We start from the raw sequence: 21,940 nt of genomic DNA, 5'->3' as shown, positions 1-21,940 counted from the left end.
TCTCACCTCAATACAGATTCTCACTGCCTCCCCAGTCTACTTTAGATTCCCCCTTACACACGAACAGAAATTCCAGGGCTCTCCATACTCTGGAATAGTACTTCAGCATCTAACATAAATGAGGGATCCAGCCTGAAACCCAGGTGCAGGTACTTACACAAATGAAATGACACAATCAGCTACTATTGGTTTTCTTTCTTGAGCTTACTGCAATTTAATTAAAGAGAATTACACCAGAAGTGTTTCACTTTTGTTTATAAAGCACCCTCCATGGTTATTCTGCAAATTGGATACATATGTTTGTACATTTTTGGTTTTTGTGCGCTAAAAACAGGGTTTTGTTTATAAAACTGGTGTGCAAATTACTGATGGTGTTTCTTTACATATTTTCCCCTCCTTCCCTTCTTGCTAGCAGTGGATGAATAAAATGTCTTGGATTCATGTATGCATTAGGCAAATTTTGCCATTCTGCAGTATTTCTTGTGCTGTATTCTATACACTTCACTTTTGTAAACTGAACTGAAGTTACATGTGTTTCTCACTCTGCACAGAGACAGTGTTTATATATGTTTGTTTGTTGTTATTCACGTTGTGAGTGTTGCCAACCTTTGAACTACTTATTTTTATTTAGTGGAAATGTCTTGCATGTTGCATGTTAGATAGAGATGTGAGAAGAGATTTTTTTTTTTTTTTTGGGGGGGGGGGGGGTTTGGTTGCAAGATTTATTAATTTATTTTATTTGTTTATTTATTTTTTTGGGGAAGGGGGGGGGGATGGGCCTGAACAGTGATTACAGGACAGACTCTCAGAGGAGATGGTAATGGAAAATGGAGCCTGTTGTTATATGTAAGTGTTCAATGTTATATTAAGTGGTCAATCAGTTTCAAGAGTGTGTGGTTTGCCAAGTTGATCTGATTGTTTATGACTTGTTTCCTTTCAATTCAATGACTGCATGTTGCATAAATCACATTGTCTGAATGTCTGCACTGGGTTCCATACTTTACACTGTAACAATACAACCGTTACACGCTAAGCCTTCCCGCCATGTGGACGAGAAAAGGCTACAGAACAAGCCAGTACCTGCCACATACCAATGCTGCCAACTGTTGAAGAATTACAAAGGTGGAGGCATTACTTTTCAGTCAGCCCTCACAGTTTAAAAAGTTGGCAACACACACAATGTGAACAAAAACAAAGGAACAGAAATAAACACTCACTATGCAAAGTGAGAAACACCTCACTTCAGTTTACAAAAGTGAAATGCATATAATGCACCACAAGAAGTACTACAGAATGGCTAAAACTTCCAAGTCAATATGCAAATCCAATGTCAAGAAGGGGAGCAGCAGAATATGTGAAGAAACACCATAGGTAACTTGCACATGAACTTTATAAATAAAATGTGGTTTTTAACTTACAGAAACCAAAAATATACAAACACATGTACCCAGTTTGCAGAATAACCATGGAAGATGGTTTATAAATAAAAGCAAAATGCATCTGGTGTATTTCTCTTCAATTAAATTGCAGTAAGCTCAAAACGGAAAACCAATAGTAACTGATTTTAACAGCTGCTGCGGAAGATGGCCATGCAAACAAACATGAAATGACATAATTTCAGAGACTTTACTGCTCTCACCCAGGTATGTGTTTATGTATATAGACTGAAGAAGCAAGTGAAAAATTGTAGCAAGGCCAGGAATCAAACCTGGGTTTTCTGCTTACTAGGCAGGTGTGTTAGCTGCTAAGCCACCTTGGCACAGCAGTTCAAACAACTGCTAGGATTACCCTGGTAAACCTCCCGCCTTGATCCAAATTCTCACTGCTGCTCCTGTTTACTTTTATTTCCCGCTTACACAAAAACAGAACTGCCAAGGCTCTCCATTCTCAGGAACAACACATCATCATCAAACGTACATGTGGAATGCAGCCTGAAACCTAGGTAGAGGTACTGAAACAAATCTGGATTCCCCATCTACATCTACATGGTTACTCTGCAATTCACACTTAAGTGCCTGGCAGAGGGTTTATCAAACCATTTTCATACTACTTCTCTACCATTCCATTCTTGAATGGTGAGTGGGAAAGGAGAACACCTAAATCTTTCCGTTTGAGCTTTGATTTATCTTATTTTATTATGACACCACTTCTCCCTACGTATGTGGTTGTCAACAAAATATTTACACTTTTGGAAGAGAAAGTTGGTGATTGAAATTTCGTAAATAGATCTCGCAGCAAAGAAAACAGCCTTTGTTTCAGTGACTGCCGCCCCAACTCATGTATCAAATCAGTGACACTCTCATCCCTATTGTGCAGTAACATGAAACGAGCTGCACTTTTTTGCACTTTTTCAATGTCCTCCGTCAGTTCTACCTGGTAAGGATCCTATACCATGCAGCAATATTCCAGCAGAGGACATACAAGTGTAATGTAGGCTGTCTCTTTACTGAGTTTGTCACATCTTCTAAGTGTTCTGCCAACAAAGCGCAGTCTTTGTTTCGCCGTCCCAACAATATTATCTATGTGGTCTTTCCAATTTAAGTTGCTCATAACTGTAATTCCTAGGTATTTAGTCGAATTGACAGCCCTTAGATTTGTGAGAATTATTATATACCCAAAATTTATTGGATTTCTTTTAGTACCCATGTGGGTGACCTTGCACTTTTCTTTATTTAGTGCTAATTGTCACTTTTCACACCATTCAGAAATTCTCTCTGGATCATTTTGTTATTGGAATTGATCATCTGATGATTTTACTAGACGGTAAATTACAGCGTCATCTGCAAACAATCTAAGGGGGCTGCTCAGATTATCACCTAGATCATTTATATCAATCAGGAACAACAGAGGGCTATGACGCTACCTAGCGGATATCACTTGTGTTCTATTCGATGATTTACCATCTATCACTACAAACTGTGACCTCTCTGAGAGGAAATCAGGAATCCAGTCACACGACTGAGATGATACCCCATATGCACGCAATTTGATTAATAGTTGCTTGTGAGGAACGGTATCTAAAGCCTTCTGGAAATCTAGGAATGGAATCAATCTGAGATCCATTGTCAACAACACTCATTACTTCATGGGAATAAAGAGCTAGCTGTGTTGCACAAGCATGGTATTTTCTGAATCTGTGTTGATTATGTATCAATAAGTCATTTTCTTCAAGGAGATACATAACGTTCGAGTACAGTATGTGCTCCAAAATACTACTGCAAATTGAGGTCAGTGATATGGGTCTGTAATTCAATGGGTTACTCCTGTTTCCCTTCTTGAATATTGGTGTGACTTGCGCTATTTTCCAGTCTTTAGGAATGGACCTTTTGTCAAGTGAGTGGTTGTACATGTATATGCTTGCTAAGAAAGGCACTACTGTGTCTGCATACTCTGAGAAGAACCTGATTGGTATAACATCTGGAACAGAAGACTTGCCTTTCTTAAGTCATTTGAGTTGTTTCACAATACCTAAGATATCTACTTTTATGTCACTCATGTAAACAGCTGTTCTGGTTTCGAATTCTGGAATATTTAAGTTTGATGTTGAGGTGCTTTCCAGAACTTGGAGAGCTTCGGCAATTCTGTTCCTGTGTACATGGGAATTTAAAATAGACAAGGATGCCAGTGAGGGTTTGGATTGAGGTGGGAGGCATGCCAGGGTAATTTGTGCACTTGTGTGAACCGCTGTGCCAAGGTGGTTTATTGGCTAATGCACCTGCCTAGTAAGCAGGAGACCTGAGTTTGATTCCCAGCCTTGGAACAAATTTTCACTCACTGCTTCAGTCTATATACATAAGATCTCAATAACTCCAAGGAATGTCATTCTACTCCAGAGACTTTGTTTTAATTTAGATCTTCCAGTGCTCTGTCAGATTCTTCTTGTAGTATCATATCTCCGATCTCATCTTCATCTACTCCTCCTTCCCTTTCTATAGTACTGTTTTCAAATATATTTTCCCTTGTATAACCCCCCCATACAGTCCTTATACCTTCAAGCTTTCCCTTCTTTGGTTAGTACTGGATTGCCATCTGAACTCAGTATTTATCTTTCCCTTAGTTATACATGCTACTACAGCCTTGCATTTGAACCATTATGCTTAACCATTTTGCACTTTCTACCAGTCTCATTTTTAGATGTCTGTATTCCCTTTCACCTGTTTCAGTTCCTATGTGGCAGATGCATTGGGAACCACTATAGCCAAGGACTGTCATTAAGGCACAAACAATCGTTGACATAGGAGTGTGCAAGAGATCTTTGTGTTTCATAGTTTCCTGATGCTGATTTCTTTGCCCTCTTCTTGTTCTCATGTGGTCTGGACTTCATGTTGCTGTGTAGTGTGGGAATGAATAATAAAGAGTTAGCATTAACAAGTTTATGAATTGAACAGTGTGATTCTGGCATCCTGTAAAGCTGCATCTTTATATTTTCTCCTTTTGTCAATGAAATTAACTATCTTCTTTGTTATCCAAGGATTTCTACTAGACCTTGTCTTTTTATCTACTTGATAATCTGCTACCTTCCCTATTTTTGTAAAAGAACTGTAAGTTAAAACTTAATAAATTGAAAAAAGGTAGTAAATTAATAAAATGGGGCCTAGATACTATGAAAGAACCAGAGATTATTGAGAGTTCCAGAGACATGGTTAGGCAACATTTGGCTGAAATACGGTAAGGGAATACAGCAGAAAACAAATGGGTAGCTTTGAGAAATCATCTCTCGATACAGCAAAAAACAAATGGGTAACTTTGAGAAATGATTTCTCATAGCTACCCATTTGTTTTCTGCTGTATTCCCTTCCCCTGTTTCAGCCAAATGTTGCCTAATTGTGTCTTTGGAACTCGCAAAACCTCTGGTTCTTTCATACTATACAGGCCCCATTTTATTAATTTACTACCTTTTTGAAGTTTGTTAAGCTTTAACTTACAGTTCATAACCTATTATGTATCTTTGAGAAAAATACTCCTTTACCATACTTGTTATGATATTAGGTTTTGGAGATACACTATCTGGAATTATTGGGCAGTTGTGCATATTTTGTATGCCACTGGTTAATCATTTTCTAAAAGTATGGCTTTGTGATATCTGTGTGAAAGCAAACTTTGTGTCACAAGATGTAGCATTGCTCAAGGGAGTATTTGCAGGCAGGCGGAATGCATCAAATAATCCAACGATAAGTGGAAACCAATTTTTTCTTGGGTGAGCCTCAACAGTCTGCAGACAATTCTCAATATGTGCTCAAGATACATTTCTGCTAACCACCATGGAAACATTTAACTATGAAACTATGGTAAAAATCATTGTGCTCAGCAGGCTTTTGCCATAATCCACATTCAAGTTGCATGGCACACTCCATGAACTTCAAATAGCTAAATCTCAGAATCCATAATAAATAGTGTGTCACTTTCAGGATAGTACATTCAAGAATTTCTTAACAAAGGAAAAAAGGAATACCAGGGCTTAATGTTCTGTTGGTTATGAAGTATCAGAGATGGAGCACAAGCTCAGAAAGGGGAGGGAAATTAACATTGTCCTTATTGAAGGAATAAAACCAGCATTTGCCTCAAGCAGTTTAGTGAAACCATGGAAAACCTAAATTTTGAATTATGGATGGGGATTTGAATACCATCTTTGTGAATGAAAGTCCATTGTGCCACCTTTCTTGGACAAACCTCTTAACAGATATATTGTCACTCCAATATGCCTGGTAAGTTTGTATTGACTTCCTCATGTGCCACATTTCCAAAATATATTCAGTTTCAGAGTTTTTGCCAACATAATGTATCCTTGATATTAATCAATTATAAATCAATACCTGTTACTTAATATCTGATAGGAACTTTATAAATAAATTATTATTTCAGGCATAACATAGTTAAGTAAATTTTCTGCAAAGATATTTGAATGGACCATAGAGAAACTATCATTTTAAATGGAACATATATTGCATGTATAAAAATAGTAAGATTTAAAACAATTCTTTTCAATGTTCAGGAAGACATTACGGAAAATAGCTCATGTTCTGTGTTAAATTTTTAGTAGTACCAGTTTGATAGTATAAATTTTGTCAGCAGTATTGAAGATTATGCACAATTTATTGTGGCATAAAGTGTGAATAATTCTTCAAACTTTATACATAAAGTAAATACCTCTATTTTAGATTCATACTAAAATATCCAGTCATCCCAGGTGCTGGCAGCATGAAATATACGTTGATTGGATTATTGACAATTCTTAATGGGGAAAGGTTTTAACCAATAAACACCCCTCATGCTTATCCACATAGACTACACTGTTCATCCATCACTAATCAGTACTATGATGACAGATAAACACTTCTCAAGGGTACATGTTTTAGGTTGGTGAATAATTTTGTGGCATTCACATCAGACACACAGAGAATTCAGTCATCAATGATAGATTCTTCTCTACCATTACAATAGTCTGCCAATGCTGGGGCAACTTAAATTCCATGACTGTAGAAATCACATGGTTTTGAGATGAAGAACTCATCAAGCCATGTTGAGAGCACATTTCCATCCAGAAAGGAAGTTACCTGAAAGTTGTTTGATGGAGATAGGAAAAGGTGGAAATCAGAAGATGCAAGATCAGGTGAAGAAGGTGGGTGCCGAATGATTTCCCAGCCCAACTTATGTGTAATGTTCTCTGTCAGTCTATCAGAATATGGACAAACATTATCATGCAATAGCATCACTTCACACAGTCTTCTTGGTCACTGTTCTTGAACTCTGTATGCAAGAGATCTCAGTTGTTATCAATAAATGTCAGCATTGATGGTTATACATCGGGGAAGCAATTTGTAGTACAACACAGTGTCACTGTTCCATCAGATGCATAACATTATCTTCTGTGGATGTGCACAGGTCTTTGTGTGGGTAGTTGCTGCTTGGTTTGGGCTCAACCATCTCTTTCTTTTCCTTATGTTAGCATAAAGACACCATTTATCATTACCAGTAATGATACGGGATAGGAATGTTGGACATGCTCATGTGGCCACGAGATGATTTTTTGTAATTTTGGCTTACAGCATGCTGTACCCAAACACTTGATTTTTTTAACTTTCTTCATTACATGCAAAGGTCACATGATGATGTAATGATCACAATTCATCACATTCACCATTTCTCAAGGACACCGATGTGGACCATTGTGGATTATTGCATTTAAACGATCTTCATCAAACCCTGAAGGGCTTCCTGAATGTGGAAAGCCACTAATGTCAAAATGGTCCTCCTTAAATTGAGAAAACCATTTTCTAGCCATGTTCTGTCCAATGGTATTATCCCCACACACAGTGAAAATGTTTCTGGCTACCTCCACTGTCACCCCTCTATTGAACTCAAACAGAAGTGTATGTCAGAAATGTTCTGATTTCTCCTCTTGGTGCTCCATTTTTTAGTGTCCACAGCTCCATACACTGTCTCAAATTAACAAAATGACAATATGTAAACTGAACCAGCAACAGTGATCTACAGATAAAAAATGACAATTGGTAACTAAACCCATAGCAAACAGAATGACAACATGCAAAACAAAAACTCTATGAACTTATGCACCAACCTAATAGACACAAAAAAGAAAGCAGAAAAATGAAGAATATGGGAGATGTCAAATTTGTACCTATATCCAATAAACTAAATTGTACAGAACATTAAATAGAATACTTTAACTTAATGGTAATGCATATATGCTGATACAACTTTGTGTGAAGTCATTGCACTACGAGAGCTAACTGATTCTTTTGAATCTACACACTGCACACACACTCACACACCTGCTACCTGCTAGCATTAGGGATGTTGCTTTGCTTAATCCCAGAGGCAACAAATCCTCTATAACCTGTGATACAATAATGGCACCCATGAATGTGAACTGTAGATCCTTCAGAGGTTTGTTTCTTGATCCACTCCAAGAATCGCTGCTGCAATAGGGTACTAGCCTGTAAATGAAAATGTATGTATGAAGTCAACAATGATACAAGAAACAATAATGGGTAACTAAGGACGTATAAAGTTCAAAGAGCAAATGTTAGTCAAATTAGCACTCAGTAAAATACATGTGATATCTTCTAACTACTGACTGACTGAGTGAAAGATGCAGAATTACGTCTAAGTACAATACTTAGATACATAAATAAAACAGTATTTATGTTTTGACTGCATTGTATTTAAAATTTAAGAAAATTTGGTGAAAGAATGTGAATCAGAACATAAGCATTTAAAGGAAGAAAGTAACCTCAGGAAAATTTTCAAGTCACAGGAAGTGTAGAGTTTATAAATTTAATTACTGTATATTATATTAATTCAGTAGCTCCAATCAGTCATGTTACTTGTAAGAAAAACATTTGTGGAGCAATGCAGATATTGATGATCTGGTAATATTCACAAGTAAATAAAGCTTTCCTGAAAGTACCTTCATGTATAAAACATTCTTGGATTTCTTGCTATGTCAATTCAGGATAGAATAAAACCTCAAGCTTTTGATGATTACCTCCATGGACTTCATCAGAAACAACTGACAGTCAAAACTGTTGCTGTAGTGACTTCTGATTGGTCAGTAATCACATAATGCAGTTGCAGATGGTGTCATTGTCTGCACTGGTGGTGCCACCGTTCCTGTAGTAGTGTAAACATAGTGACATACATCTCTTCCTCTTCTCTATCTACTGTCACAGCTGACATTCCTATCACAAATTCTTATTTCTACAGCCTCCTTAATTAGAGAATCCCAGTATGTAGGAGCCAGGGACAAAGCTTTTGTTTTGTCAAACAGTATTTTGTGTTTGTTTGTGAGCCTGTGATCTGCACCTGCAGCTTTCTCCTGTCCCCAATTTCATAATATGCCATTGATATTCTGTACAGTGGTTGCAGATGGTGTGGATGGACTGACCAATGTACTTGCAACTGCACTCACAAGAAATGTGGGATCCTGAGGCTAAAACTGTCCTCAACAGGGTGTAGCATCTCCTTTATCTTCTTAGGAGATCAGAAAATAAGTCTTATACCTCATCTTCCCAGTGCCTATTTTGCTGGATGTACTGCTGCAGAAAGGAAGCAATACCACTGGTAGCTCATCACATTAATGTTCAACATTTCCACATTTTCTGTTCTTGCAGAATGCTGACTTTGTATCTTGTGGACCATTGCCATTCTTTTCGAACACGTACTTCAGATGATCAATTTCAGAATCCAAGTGGTTCTTGCTGGAAACAGTTTTTGCTCTGTGTACCAATGTATTTAAAATTTCTCTCTTTCAGACTGGATGATGAAAACTCTAGGCACTAAGATATAAATCAGTGTGCATCAGCTTGCAGTACACTGAACAGCCAAGATGTCCATCTGACTTTTGTTGTGCCAGAACATCTAAAAATGGCAGCCTTCCTTTTTTCTTTGTCTTGACGGTGAACTGGACGTTTGGGTGCATACTGTTCATATGTTCAAGGAGGTGCTCAAGAGAGTCCATGCCATGTGGCCAGACCATAAATGTGTCATCATCATAATGATAAAATGAAGATGGATGAAGCGGGCCAAATTTAATGCATGTTTCTTAAAATCATCCATAAAAAAGTTGACCACAGCTGGAGAGAATGGAGAACCCATTGCCATTCTATCTATCATTTCATAAAATTTACTACCATACACGAATCATAACATGTTCGAAAAACTTTATCACTTCAAGAGGAAAATGCTCCACCAACAGTTTCAATGTGTCGACCACAGGAACTTTTGTAAATAGTGAGACCACATCCAGGCTGACTAAAATATCATTTGGGCCAATTCTTATCTGTTTAATTTTCTCAATGAACATCTGAGAATTTTTGATGTGATGTTCACGTTGGCCAGATATTGAAGTCATCAGCTTAGTTAAATATTTGGCCACAAGATGGAAGATTGGAAGAACCAATAGCACTAACAACTGGCCTCAGTGGAATACCTACCTTGTGGACTTTAGGTAATCTGTACAGCATGGAGGTCTAGGAGCTTGTGCTCTAAAATGTTTAATGAAATCCTCTGGTAGACCAGAATTCTTCAGGAACTTCTTCACTTTTCTGCTGAATCACAGAACTGGGTCATGTCTTAGGTATTTGTATGTGTATCTTCCAACAATGATGCCACTTGGCTATAATATTCAGTTGTGTTAAGAACAACTGTGGCATTTTCCTTGTCAGCCTTAAGTACCAGAAGATCTTCATCTTTCTGACTGCATGGAGCCCTGCTGATGTTAGATTTTGGTAGCTTCGCAGAAGCTAAAATGTGACTTGTGGTAAGTCCTACCTCATCGGCATTGTCTTGTGAGAAGTACTTTCTGATTTCCCCACATTTCTTTTAGTAGAAAATAATACCATATACACTTTCTAATTCTTTTTTAAGACTACTTTTGATTTAAAAATTGATGGAGTACATACACCACAAAGTGCCATATCACTGGTGCTTGGAACAAAAGATAATTTGGTACTTCTGTTGTGGAAAATATCAACTGTACAACCTCACACTTCATAAAATAAGTAGATAAATACTTTCAACTGACCCTGTAATTCTGATCACAGGACAGGATGCTGAAACACTAAATCAAATGTGTTACTGAAATAAAAACTGCAGAGATAATTTTATATTAACTTATATGTGGCATGTGATTTATCAGCATGCTAATTGTGGGTCTGGCTGCCAGTGAATGAAAATCAGTAATATTTACATATCTGTCTTCCTAATTGCTTAGATGCCATTGCCAGCAACATCATTAGCAGCAGCAGATGTAAGAATGGTTAACTGACAGCAGCCATGAGTGACGGCAACAAGAGCATATCTTGGGAATTTAACCTAATAATGTTGTTAAAAACCTGGAAATAATGTATTCAGTTTGATATGAGTCTCTATGTTAGAACATTATTTATATATTTGAATGACATATTTCTACTGTAAATTAAACACTTTCTACTTTTTAATTAGCTGATACAGTCAGTCTTATAGGAGGCAATTCATAATTGTAAAGGATGAAGTCTTCTTATACAAACACTTTAATTGCCAAGATGACAATTGTTTGTACAGTGATGACCAGTTTTGGCAAATTTGAACTGACATTTTAAAATTACATTAGTACAAGCAGTAGCATCTACAATTATCATTACAGGTTGACACTTTATCATAACCAGGTAGACACTTTATCATAATCAATAATTACATACTACAAGTAACATTATTATCGATTATGATAAAGTGTCTACCCGTGATGGTCATTATAGATGTTACTGTTTGTACTAATGCAGTTTGAAAATGACAATTCAAATTTGCCAAAACTAATACGTCACTGTACAAACGATTGCAGTCTTGGCATAAATCATGTCATGAATTTCTTCCTTCAGGTTAAGCATGTACAATTTGGTAAAACACATTGTTCCTTTTAAATGTACCAACAGAAAATTAAGTAATTGTTTTGGGAGATGATATGTCCTGGAAACAGATCATTTGAAACTGGCATGGCTCCCATGATGTATGAACATTAGAATCACAGGTCATGGATGAAGATGTGTGTGAGTCAGAATTCAGGCACCAGGAAATTCCTCTGTACTACTGTACATATAGATTCATTGCATGATCATTCAAATAAAAATATGAAGGCAATGATCTGTGTCATATACTCAGTGTATGAATGTGAGGAACATCAAGGTTTGTGTCTCAGAAACAGTGAAACTTTGGTTTTCAGCAAATTACGCATTAATTACATCACATCATCACTAGTGTCCATCACTTTTAGTGTAGTCTCTGTTGAATTACTTTGTATTATAATAACATTATTATGGAACAACTGAAAAATCAACATTTTATAGGTTTGAAAATATAAATCCAAATAACAAATTTTCATTATTAACACAGGCCATTCTGAAAAACGGTATGCTTACTGATCTTTCTGATAGATGCAGACTGCTAAAATGTGATAGTTATAGTGTAGCTGTAATAGGATGCACAGTGATTGTCATGTGTAGTCCCCTAGCCCCACCTGACATTTATGAGCATCAGTGCTGTCAACCAAAACCCAATAGAGCTTTATACTGGAATATGTACTGTACTAGTGTACACACACAACAATGTTCTGTTGATGACATTATCATTTAGCATTAACAATTAATTCATATTTAACAGTTATTGAGGTAGACCCATCTCTACATTCACCTAAACTATGTTGACCAAATATCATTTTTGTAACCCAGTTATTCCCAATCATGAGTCTGCTGAGTCTCCTGTTCCATTATTTACCATCTCACTTAATAAAATTTGTACACTTTTGGTAATTTTCTTAAGCTACTTTCATAAAGATCATTCAATTTTACTTTTCTCTTTCTGAATTATAGTCTCATGTTTGATTCACACAATAACTAACTTGTCCTCCTCAGTTCTAACAACATAATTCTCAATTTGTCACTTTGCTTCGAACTTTAATAAATGAACAGACAATTGCAAATTACTGTGTAGTGCATGGAGGAGAGTACATCCCACAGGAAGAGTTATTGTTTAAAGGCCTCTATGTGAGTAGTAATTAATCTTATCTTGTCTGCGCAGTCCCTATGTGAGTGATATATAGGGGGTTGCACTATATTCCTAGATTCATCATATAAAGCGGTTTCTTGAAATTTTGTAAGTAGGCTTTCTTTGGATAGTTGTCATCTATCTTCAACAGTTTGACAGTTCAGTTTCTTCAGAATCTCTGCTACACTCACCCATGGATAAAACAAACCTGTGACCATCTATGCAGACTGATTGTATTTCCTATGTTATATGGAAACACAATCCCAGTAATGTGTTTACATGTGTTACAGCTACTGTAAATTAATGGACTTACACATGATTTGTGTTATGCCAGAAAGGATTTTCTTCTTGGTTAGAAGACAATATTCCTCCAACTGTAAAGGAATAAAATAATGATTAATATAAAGTGGTGCTGTGTAGACATAAATCCACATGTTCTGACTTATGACAAATTCAAATATTTATTAATAATGCTCATACAGACCAGTACGTGTTTCAGGCCAATGGGAAGAGCTCATTAAGTAACGCCGTTCCGTCCAGCGATTAAGACATGTTTCTGTGTCAAAGCAGTACCATCCTCCTGTGTAACCAGGTAACTTAGTCTTAGTGTCTGAGTGTATGCTAAAAATCAATAAAATTATTTGTGCAATTTTATCAAAACAAAAGAATCTATCTTCTATTAAGTAGTGAAAAATCAAACAACAATTTTGTAGAAGGCTATCTGAACCAAAGAAACATCTCAGCAAGTAATTCAGAACATAGATTTTTAAAAAGAGTGCATAACACATAGTATAATACTTCTACACACAATAAATGCACACTGAATGATATCTATGCAATATATGGACCAGTCAGATGTCTGTAATTGCCTCTAGGAGGATTTATTCCATATCATATCAAGTCTTCTAAGAATCTATGAGTTATTGACAAACAATATGCTTACAAAAAATCATGAATATTCTTCTTAAGAGTACTGGAAATATTGATATTAATAAGTTTGTTTACATTCTTTGAAATAATATATGTGGCAACTAAAAGAAAAATTTTCAGCTCATTTGTAATTTATACAGCACAGTTATCAAATTTTGGGCAAAATTTCAAGAGCATACAATACTTAAGGAAGACGAGGCTTTTAAATAAAAACATAATCTATTAGCCTTCATTAGAATACAGTAAATCTACCTCCAATGCATTGTAAAATAAGTCTAGGGAATTCCTAAATGACTATTCCTTTTGTAAATTAACAGAATGGAGTTGTTCACATTTCTTTGTATTAATTATTATGGCTAGCAGAAACGTCTTGTTACTTTGAGGAACTAACTCTCTGTCAAAATAACATTTAATATATAAGTAGCCTATATCAATAGAACTAAGAGCTGCTATCTCCTTTGGGAAACAGAATACCTTACCTAGGTTAGCAGCTTTTAGTATTTACTTGGTCACATATAGATGACATGACTAATAATGACACTGTGGTATTTGAGAGAAATTAAATGGAACCAGCTGTTATAATGTACCTCTGTATACTAATCTAATTGTTAAGTATTTTTCTTGGTAATATGCTTCTATGAGATTCTCCAGGAACACTTTTCTGAAATGCTGGGCATGTAGCGATTCTGACCATCTGGAGGCATTTCATTGCTTCCTGCAGTGTGTTCCATAGTCCCATGAAATTTTATTTATTTTCTCTTTTAGCTAAATGTGTAACTGATGTAGTTAATACTACATGACCAGTAATTCCACCTTGTTGCAAGCTAATTTTTTTTTATCTTGCCATGATGAAATATATGCAAAAATTGTAACAGTGAAATCTCCAGTTACCTACAGTTGCATCGAGTCTTTATTTCTGTTCTGATTTCATCAAAAGTAGGTGACTGTTTAAATTACATATAAAATCTGTACAGAGTTATTGAAAATTTCTGTTACAAACTTATAAGACTTATAGAGGGAAGTGAGTACATAATATTTTGAATAGGAACCAATTTCTGGAAACATACCATTTCTGTTCTAGGATGGTTGCTACTCCGATGTTTTTAACTTATTCACTTCTGGATCAGGAACTGAATTTGGTGTGATGCAGAGTAATTATTACATAAAGATTCGAAAGGAAACATAACAAAGGATCCATTTATCATTTAAGCACAGTTTTTTGTATCAACACTTAAAATTATTTTCTATATGTACAGCATACTGGGTTATTTTTTGTTTTGGAACAATGCAAATACATAAGATTTAAATGTTAATACAAACAAATGAGCTTAAGTGATAAATGGATGTTGAATTATGTTTCCTGCTGAACTGTTACCTAATAATTATACTGTATGATGCCTAATTCAATTCGTCCAGCAGAAGTGGATGAGTTAAACATCTGAATCGAAACGACCATAGAATGGAATGATATTTTCTGGACATGGGTTCCTATTCAAAATATTATGTACACACTACCTCCTACAAGTCCTAGACATTTGTAATGGGAATTTCTAAACACACTGAATATTGACCAACTTCAAATATAATACAATTGAACCTTTAGTCACCTTTCGGTATTTTTCATACAGTTGGCTTCGTCAAAGTTTACAATTCAGTTAAGTTTCATATAATAACCAATTATTTACATAGAAAAAACACAGAAAATAAGTGGCTTATTTAAGAATGAAAAGGTTTTATTTACCATATAGGTAAAACATATATTATAATGATTAGTTTCCAGGAATTCTTCAACTGAATAGAATTCATTTGAGAGATTATGATGAGTGTCTTGAGCAACAAACTGAGAATTTGAATTCATGTCTGGTAATGTCATCCAGCAACTCTACAGAGCATTGTAATTATATGAAAAACTGCCTGCAGCTAGGCCCTCTCTTCAACAAGAAATGTGTATTTGTACACTGACGGGACACAAGCTGTGTTGTCGTGATAATGTTGGATGTGTTCTACATCTACTCTTCATAATACTGTGTGATATGTTCCACTTGCAGTATGCAGATACAGAAACTCACATTTGCTGACAGAGGGGTCACCTAGTGGTAGAATTGCCTGCTATAACTTAGACATTCTACATTAGTTGTTGGATGATATTTCAGGACATGGGTTTCTATACGCAGTTTGTTCCTATTGATTCCCTGAACAATAAATTAGAATGAGGCATGAAAATGTTGAAAGAGAATTGTATTACTGAAGTTCAATCGATGGAGAACTAGTGACATAATGAGGTCACAGTTAAATGGAGTTTGCAGATACGAAAGGCAACAGAATGGTGTACCAAGACTAAGGCCGGTATTACACTATCAAATTTCTTTGTCAAAGATTTGATCAAAGATGTGATCAAATATTCGTCAAATATATTTGACAAAGATCTTTGACGTGGCACTAAAAATGTGTATTATGCTGTCATCATATTTTTTGTCAAAGTTCAAGATGGCTGACAACAACAACTTGTTGTCAACAGCAGTTGCATGTACCACAATTGTACTGTGTGCACATGCGGAAGAGAAGCGGGGGAAAAAAAGGAAACATACCTGTGTGAAGCCATGGGTTTTATGACAACATGATAAAAGCATTCAACAAAACTTGTTACGTGAGCTTATAGTGGAGGATGTCAAGTCGTGCATCAGTTACGTAAGAATGGACGAGCATACATTTCTGTACGTGCTCAGTGGAGTGTATCCTCATATCACAAAGCACAATACTCACTTAAGGACTGCTATATCTGCAGAAGCGAGGGCGTATAGTGGGCATGCGGGAGGCCGGGTGGACGTACCGCTGAATTGCTCAACACGTGGGGCGTGAGGTCTCCACAGTACATCGATGTTGTCGCCAGTGGTCGGCGGTAGGTACACGTGCCCGTCGACCTGGGACCGGACCGCAGCGACGCACGGATGCACGCCAAGACCGTAGGATCGTACGCAGTGCCGTAGGAGACCGCACCGCCACTTCCCAGCAAATTAGGGACACTGTTGCTCCTGGGGTATCAGCGAGGACCATTAGCAACCGTCTCCATGAAGCTGGGCTACGGTCCCGCACCCCGTTAGGCTGTCTTCCGCTCACGCCCCAACATCGTGCAGCCCGCCTCCAGTGGTGTCGCGACAGGCGTGAATGGAGGAACGAATGGAGACGTGTCGTCTTCAGCGATGAGAGTCGCTTCTGCCTTGGTGCCAATGATGGTCGTATGCGTGTTTGGCGCCGTGCAGGTGAGCGCCACAATCAGGACTGCATACGACCGAGGTACACAGGGCCAACACCCGGCATCATGGTGTGGGGAGTGATCTCCTACACTGCCCGTACACCTCTGGTGATCGTCGAGGGGACACTGAATAGTACACGGTACATCCAAACCGTCATCGAACCCATCGTTCTACCATTCCTAGACCGGCAAGGGAACTTGCTGTTCCAACAGGACAATGCACATCCGCATGTATCCCGTGCCACCCAACGTGCTCTAGAAGGTGTAAGTCAACTACCCTGGCCAGCAAGATCTCCAGATCTGTCCCCCATTGAGCATGTTTGGGACTGGATGAAGCATCGTCTCACGCGGTCTGCACGTCCAGCACGAACGCTGGTCCAACTGAGGCGCCAAGTGGAAATGGCATGGCAAGCCGTTCCACAGGACTACATCCAGCATCTCTACGATCGTCTCCATGGGAGAATAGCAGCCTGCATTGCTGCGAAAGGTGGATATACACTGTACTAGTGCCGACATTGTGCATGCTCTGTTGCCTGTGTCTATGTGCCTGTGGTTCTGTCAGTGTGATCATGTGATGTATCAGACTCCAGGAAAGTGTCAATAAAGTTTCCCCTTCCGGGGACAATGAATTCACGGTGTTCTTATTTCAATTTCCAGGAGTGTATTTGTATGACCAGTTGGGTGCTGAAACTGTGATTTTCCATTTGGAGACTGAAGAGAAATTCAAATTGAATCGACTTACTGTGTCATTGGTTCTTGGTTGAGTATTGTATACATTATGAGAAAAAATAGACACAACACTGGTGTAATATTATGCATTATTTATTATTTTATTTTACAAAGCCCAAAAACCAGTCTGCGTGTATGTTTGGGATTTCTTCCCAAACTCCTGGTTCAATTTCAACCAACTTTGGCACAGAAACATAAGGTCTGACAAGTCTCAGCACTGTGCTTTTATAATCTCCTAACTCCAATAGCAGCACTGATATGGGTAAAAACATGTTTTTTCGCAGCCCCTGGCATACAGGCTCTCCTGATGACAAACACATGTGGGAACAGCATCAACTTGCCAATTCAACCCTCTTTGAAGGGCAGCCTACATGACAGGGGCAAAAATGGATTTTGTGGCCTCCGACATGATTGATGTATTGGAGTAGTATCAATCTCCTCTCACAAAATGAGCTTTGCATTGTGGCCTGTATATCAGGAGCAAATAAACGATTATCAAGCCTCCAATGTGTAGGTTTCCCTGCATGACGGGAATGTTTTGGAAGTAGAATTGGCAATCTTTATTCAACTGTATCACAGGGATTCATGTGCCAGTGAGTGTGACTGGGGACAGGCTGAGATGGTTGGAGACTAGAATTGACAAAGTGAGGGAGAGGAGCCATTGAGCTGAGAGAAATGAAAAGGGGGAGATGCATGAGGCAGGTGGAAGGTATAGAAGGGTTATGGTAGGTAGAAAGAGAAAAGGGAGAGTCAGAGATGAAAAAGGAGAGAGGGAGGAGGATATAGTCAGAGGGAGAAGGGAGGAAGAGGAGAGGGAGAGGGAGGGAGAGAGAAAGAGAGAGAGAGAGAGAGAGAGAGAGAGAGAGAGAGAGAGAGAGAGAGCTGGGGATTAGACTATGTGTTATGTTTTCTGCTCCCAAGAATAACTAAAATTTTTTCGCTTTTTCACGCTATATATAATGCAGATGTACACATAGTATGTCATCTGAACAGGAATGGGTAAAATTGTTAACTATGCAGACTCTCATTTGAACTAATATCTCAGCTGTTTATATTTATGCTCCTAATGGAAGTAATGCCATTAGTTTTACTGAAAACATTGAAAATTAAAGGATACAGATAATTAAAGTTATGATGATGTAATGTAATGGAGTAACTTTGTGAGCTAATCAGCAGCTGAAGAATTATTTTTAACACTCATTCAAAAGTAGGCATTCCCAAATTTTTGAGGATGCATTTGGAATTATCTAAAGGTAATTAACTTACAAAATTTCTGACACAAAACATACAGACCCTCCAAATTTCAATCACCTATTTTGTTTCAATGACTGTAAGATCCTAAATATTGACAATATGCTTTTGCTGCTGTAATTTTTCCAAGTCAGACAACACCTTTCACTACTTAATCCAGTCAGTAATTAAGATTTCATATAATTTACAATCATAAAATATTTATTTCAAGATGGTGCCATACTTGTACACAGGAGATTAAAAGAAGAGAATAATAATAATGTACCATGTACTTTTGTAAATTACTCATCTGAAATATTGTACATGAACCAAACAACAATAAAGTCTTAGAGTCCATGCAGAACAGCTAAATCCAACCTAACTAAATTTCAAAGTATTATGTAGTTTCAGAATTCACATTATATGCTCATGCCTGTCCTTAGTCAACCCCTCCCAAAATAAGCAGTCCATGTACCATGTACCACTACTATCTCTATGACAGATCGTGATAGACTGGTACACAGATAAAATATATATGTCAGTTTGTATGAAAATGTATGACAGCATTTCTCAGATAACACCAATATGTCAAACTGCGTGAAAATTTGTGTATTACTGTCCTAATGCTTGCATTTCTGTGTTGGTTACTGACATTTTCCCTGAATGCTTTATGTGAAACTGTAAACTTGTGACATCAGAATGCTATGTTCCATAAATAGTATTTATGAGATGGTGTTGTGAAATATGTGAGCATGTTGCTAACTATTCCATGTGCACTGTGTTAATCATTTTTCTGCCAGTATACATTTATGCTGTCACAGTGAACTTTCAGTAAATCTATGTCATTGTTGGGTAGTTAGATGATGAGATTGATCAGATTATAACAAAGGAGATGTACTTTCATTTACCAGTGTACACTGTGAAACTGGATCTGGCCACCAACTTTGATACAGTGAAAATATATTGGGTTAAAACACATTTAAAACATATTTCATGTACAGTCTACATCATTTGCAACTCTCCTGCTCGTTATCATTTCTCAGTATTTCAGTTCAATAAGATATGAGACTCCAAGATGCTATAAGACTGAGTGCAACAATAAAACCACAAGCAAGTCAAACATCACAAGAGCATGGAGGAAATGGTCAAAGGAGGAGGGGGGGGGGGGGGGGAGAGGAGGAGATGAAGAAACAGAGAGAGTGTGGAGGAGAAGACAGACAGGTGGGGCTGGGAGAATGAGGTGGACAGACACAAGAAGGAAGAGATGGACACAGACGGGGGAAGGAGGAAGTGTGTTCAATATATGTGTTGAATGCATATGAGGGTGAAGTCACAGGCAAGAGACTAGTAATAGTAAATACTGTAGAATATTATGCAGGTGCCATGTGTATTTTAATTTATAAAGAAGTTCAAATGAATAAATGCAAAAATAAAAGAAAGCTCCAAATGATTTATCTTAGGCCTTCAAAGGTGATTGATAAACCACATGAGAAAATATATAGGTTTGCTTCCCTGGAGCCTTCCCTTCAGCCTAAGAATATACTATAGACCAGAAACCCTAAGTGAAGCTGGAAATGTAGAATTCCTAGAGGGTCTTCCACTCAATAGCATATATTAAGCACATGGTATTCTCAATCATACTTAATATCTTCTTTCCTTCTATTTCATATACTACTGGTATCTGGGGAATGTAGTTATGACTTCTGTGGTTTAATCAAGAACATTGGATGGTTGTTAGTACAATGGTTGTTAGTACAATTTAGGTAATTGTGTTTATGAAATCAAAAAATAGGAGATTTAAGTTTTTGAAACATATTGTCAGGGGGTCCACTGCCCTGTGGTGCACATTGGTGTGACAAAAACAATATCCCCAAATAATCCTCAGTTCTATTTGCCACTTCTGAGCTGCAGTTTCTATGTTTCTCCTATTGTTTTGTATGTTTATGTAGGCACTAGGTAAGGAGCAGAAATAGCATAGGAGGTGCAATGTTTTGTTATAACTATATGTGACTTGATATGGTTGCCATAATGGTTACTTTAAGCAATCTAGTGTTGAACAGGACATTGAACTTATGCCTGTTTAAAGCTACTGTTGAAGAAAAAGTGCAGTCAGGGCAGTCACATCAGTAAGGATTATTTCAGGCATAACAGAGGCCGTATTGGAATCATTAAGGTGTAGTTGTTTATTATGAGGTAAGAGCTGATAATTACATGCTCATGCCATGAGGAGTGTTGCATGAATTTTTTATGTTATGGTTATAACACGTACTGATGACTGCATATCAAAGGTGAACCCTAGTTTCACTGACAAAATTTCTACATCTACACAATCTGCAAGCCACTGAATGATGTGTTGTGCAGGGTAACTTGTACCACTACTAGTCATTTGCTTTCCTTTTCCACCTGCAAATAGAGTGACGCAAAAATGACAGTATTTATGCCTCCATACAACCCCTAACTTCTCTTATCTTTTTGGTCCTTACACAAAATGTACATTGATGGCTGTCAAGTTCAAACGCCAATTCTCTAAATTTTCTCAATAGCATTCCTTGAAACAGGCCTTCCCTCCAGAGATTCCTGTTTGAGTTTGTGAAGCATCTCCATAATACTTGTGTGTTGATCGAACCTACCAGTAAGAAATATAGCATCCTGCCTCTGAATTGCTTTGATGTCTTCCTTCAATCTGACCTAGTGGAGATTTCAAACACTTGAGCAGTACTCAAGAATGGGTGTCAGTAGCGTTCTGCTTGCAGTCTCATTTACAGATGAACCAAACTTTCCTAAAATTCTCACAATAAACTGAAGTCGACTATTCGCCTTCCCCACTACTATCCTTATGTGCAAGTTCTACTTCGTATCACTGTGCCATGGTATTTCCTGATACAAGAGACCAATGGTCTCCCATGGATCATTACAGAAAAATTTAATTTAATTTGATATCTTACCTCCATTTATCTTTGTATCTGCACTGCACTGAAAATATTTAGGAAACAAACTTGTTCCATTCATTCATGGTGTTTGCTATTGAAAACAGTAATTCCAGATTTTTTGTTGCCCTCAAACTTGCATTCAGTACTGCTGGGTTCTGTCTCACATATCTTTTTCCAACTGTGTTATCTGTATGTTAACAGTGACACCTAATAGCATCGATATATTTATTGATGAAGACTTGACCAACCTACACCTTCATTTGAATTCACTGAATGCAATGTAAGAGTGGACCAAGGACACTATGCTGACCTCTTCCTGCAGTGGAAG

The 21,940-nt window shown here is 37.4% G+C and overlaps 1 protein-coding gene across 2 annotated transcripts in view; it reads right to left on the bottom strand.

Annotated features, from left to right (window-relative positions):
* LOC126299088 (palmitoleoyl-protein carboxylesterase notum1) overlaps nt 1-21,940 on the bottom strand; it is a 347,427-nt gene that overhangs the window by 101,044 nt on the left and 224,443 nt on the right. For both annotated transcript variants that reach the window (XM_049990760.1, XM_049990761.1), the window contains 3 exons: nt 13,025-13,120; nt 12,854-12,914; nt 7,794-7,958 (listed from right to left, as the gene is read on the bottom strand). In XM_049990760.1, coding sequence (XP_049846717.1) covers nt 7,794-7,958; nt 12,854-12,914; nt 13,025-13,120 — 322 coding nt within the window. The remainder of the gene's footprint in view (nt 1-7,793; nt 7,959-12,853; nt 12,915-13,024; nt 13,121-21,940) is intronic.

This window comes from Schistocerca gregaria, chromosome X (assembly GCF_023897955.1).
Source record: "Schistocerca gregaria isolate iqSchGreg1 chromosome X, iqSchGreg1.2, whole genome shotgun sequence".
Classification (NCBI taxonomy): Eukaryota; Metazoa; Arthropoda; class Insecta; order Orthoptera; family Acrididae; genus Schistocerca; species Schistocerca gregaria.
This window is presented reverse-complemented; position numbering and strand designations above follow the sequence as displayed.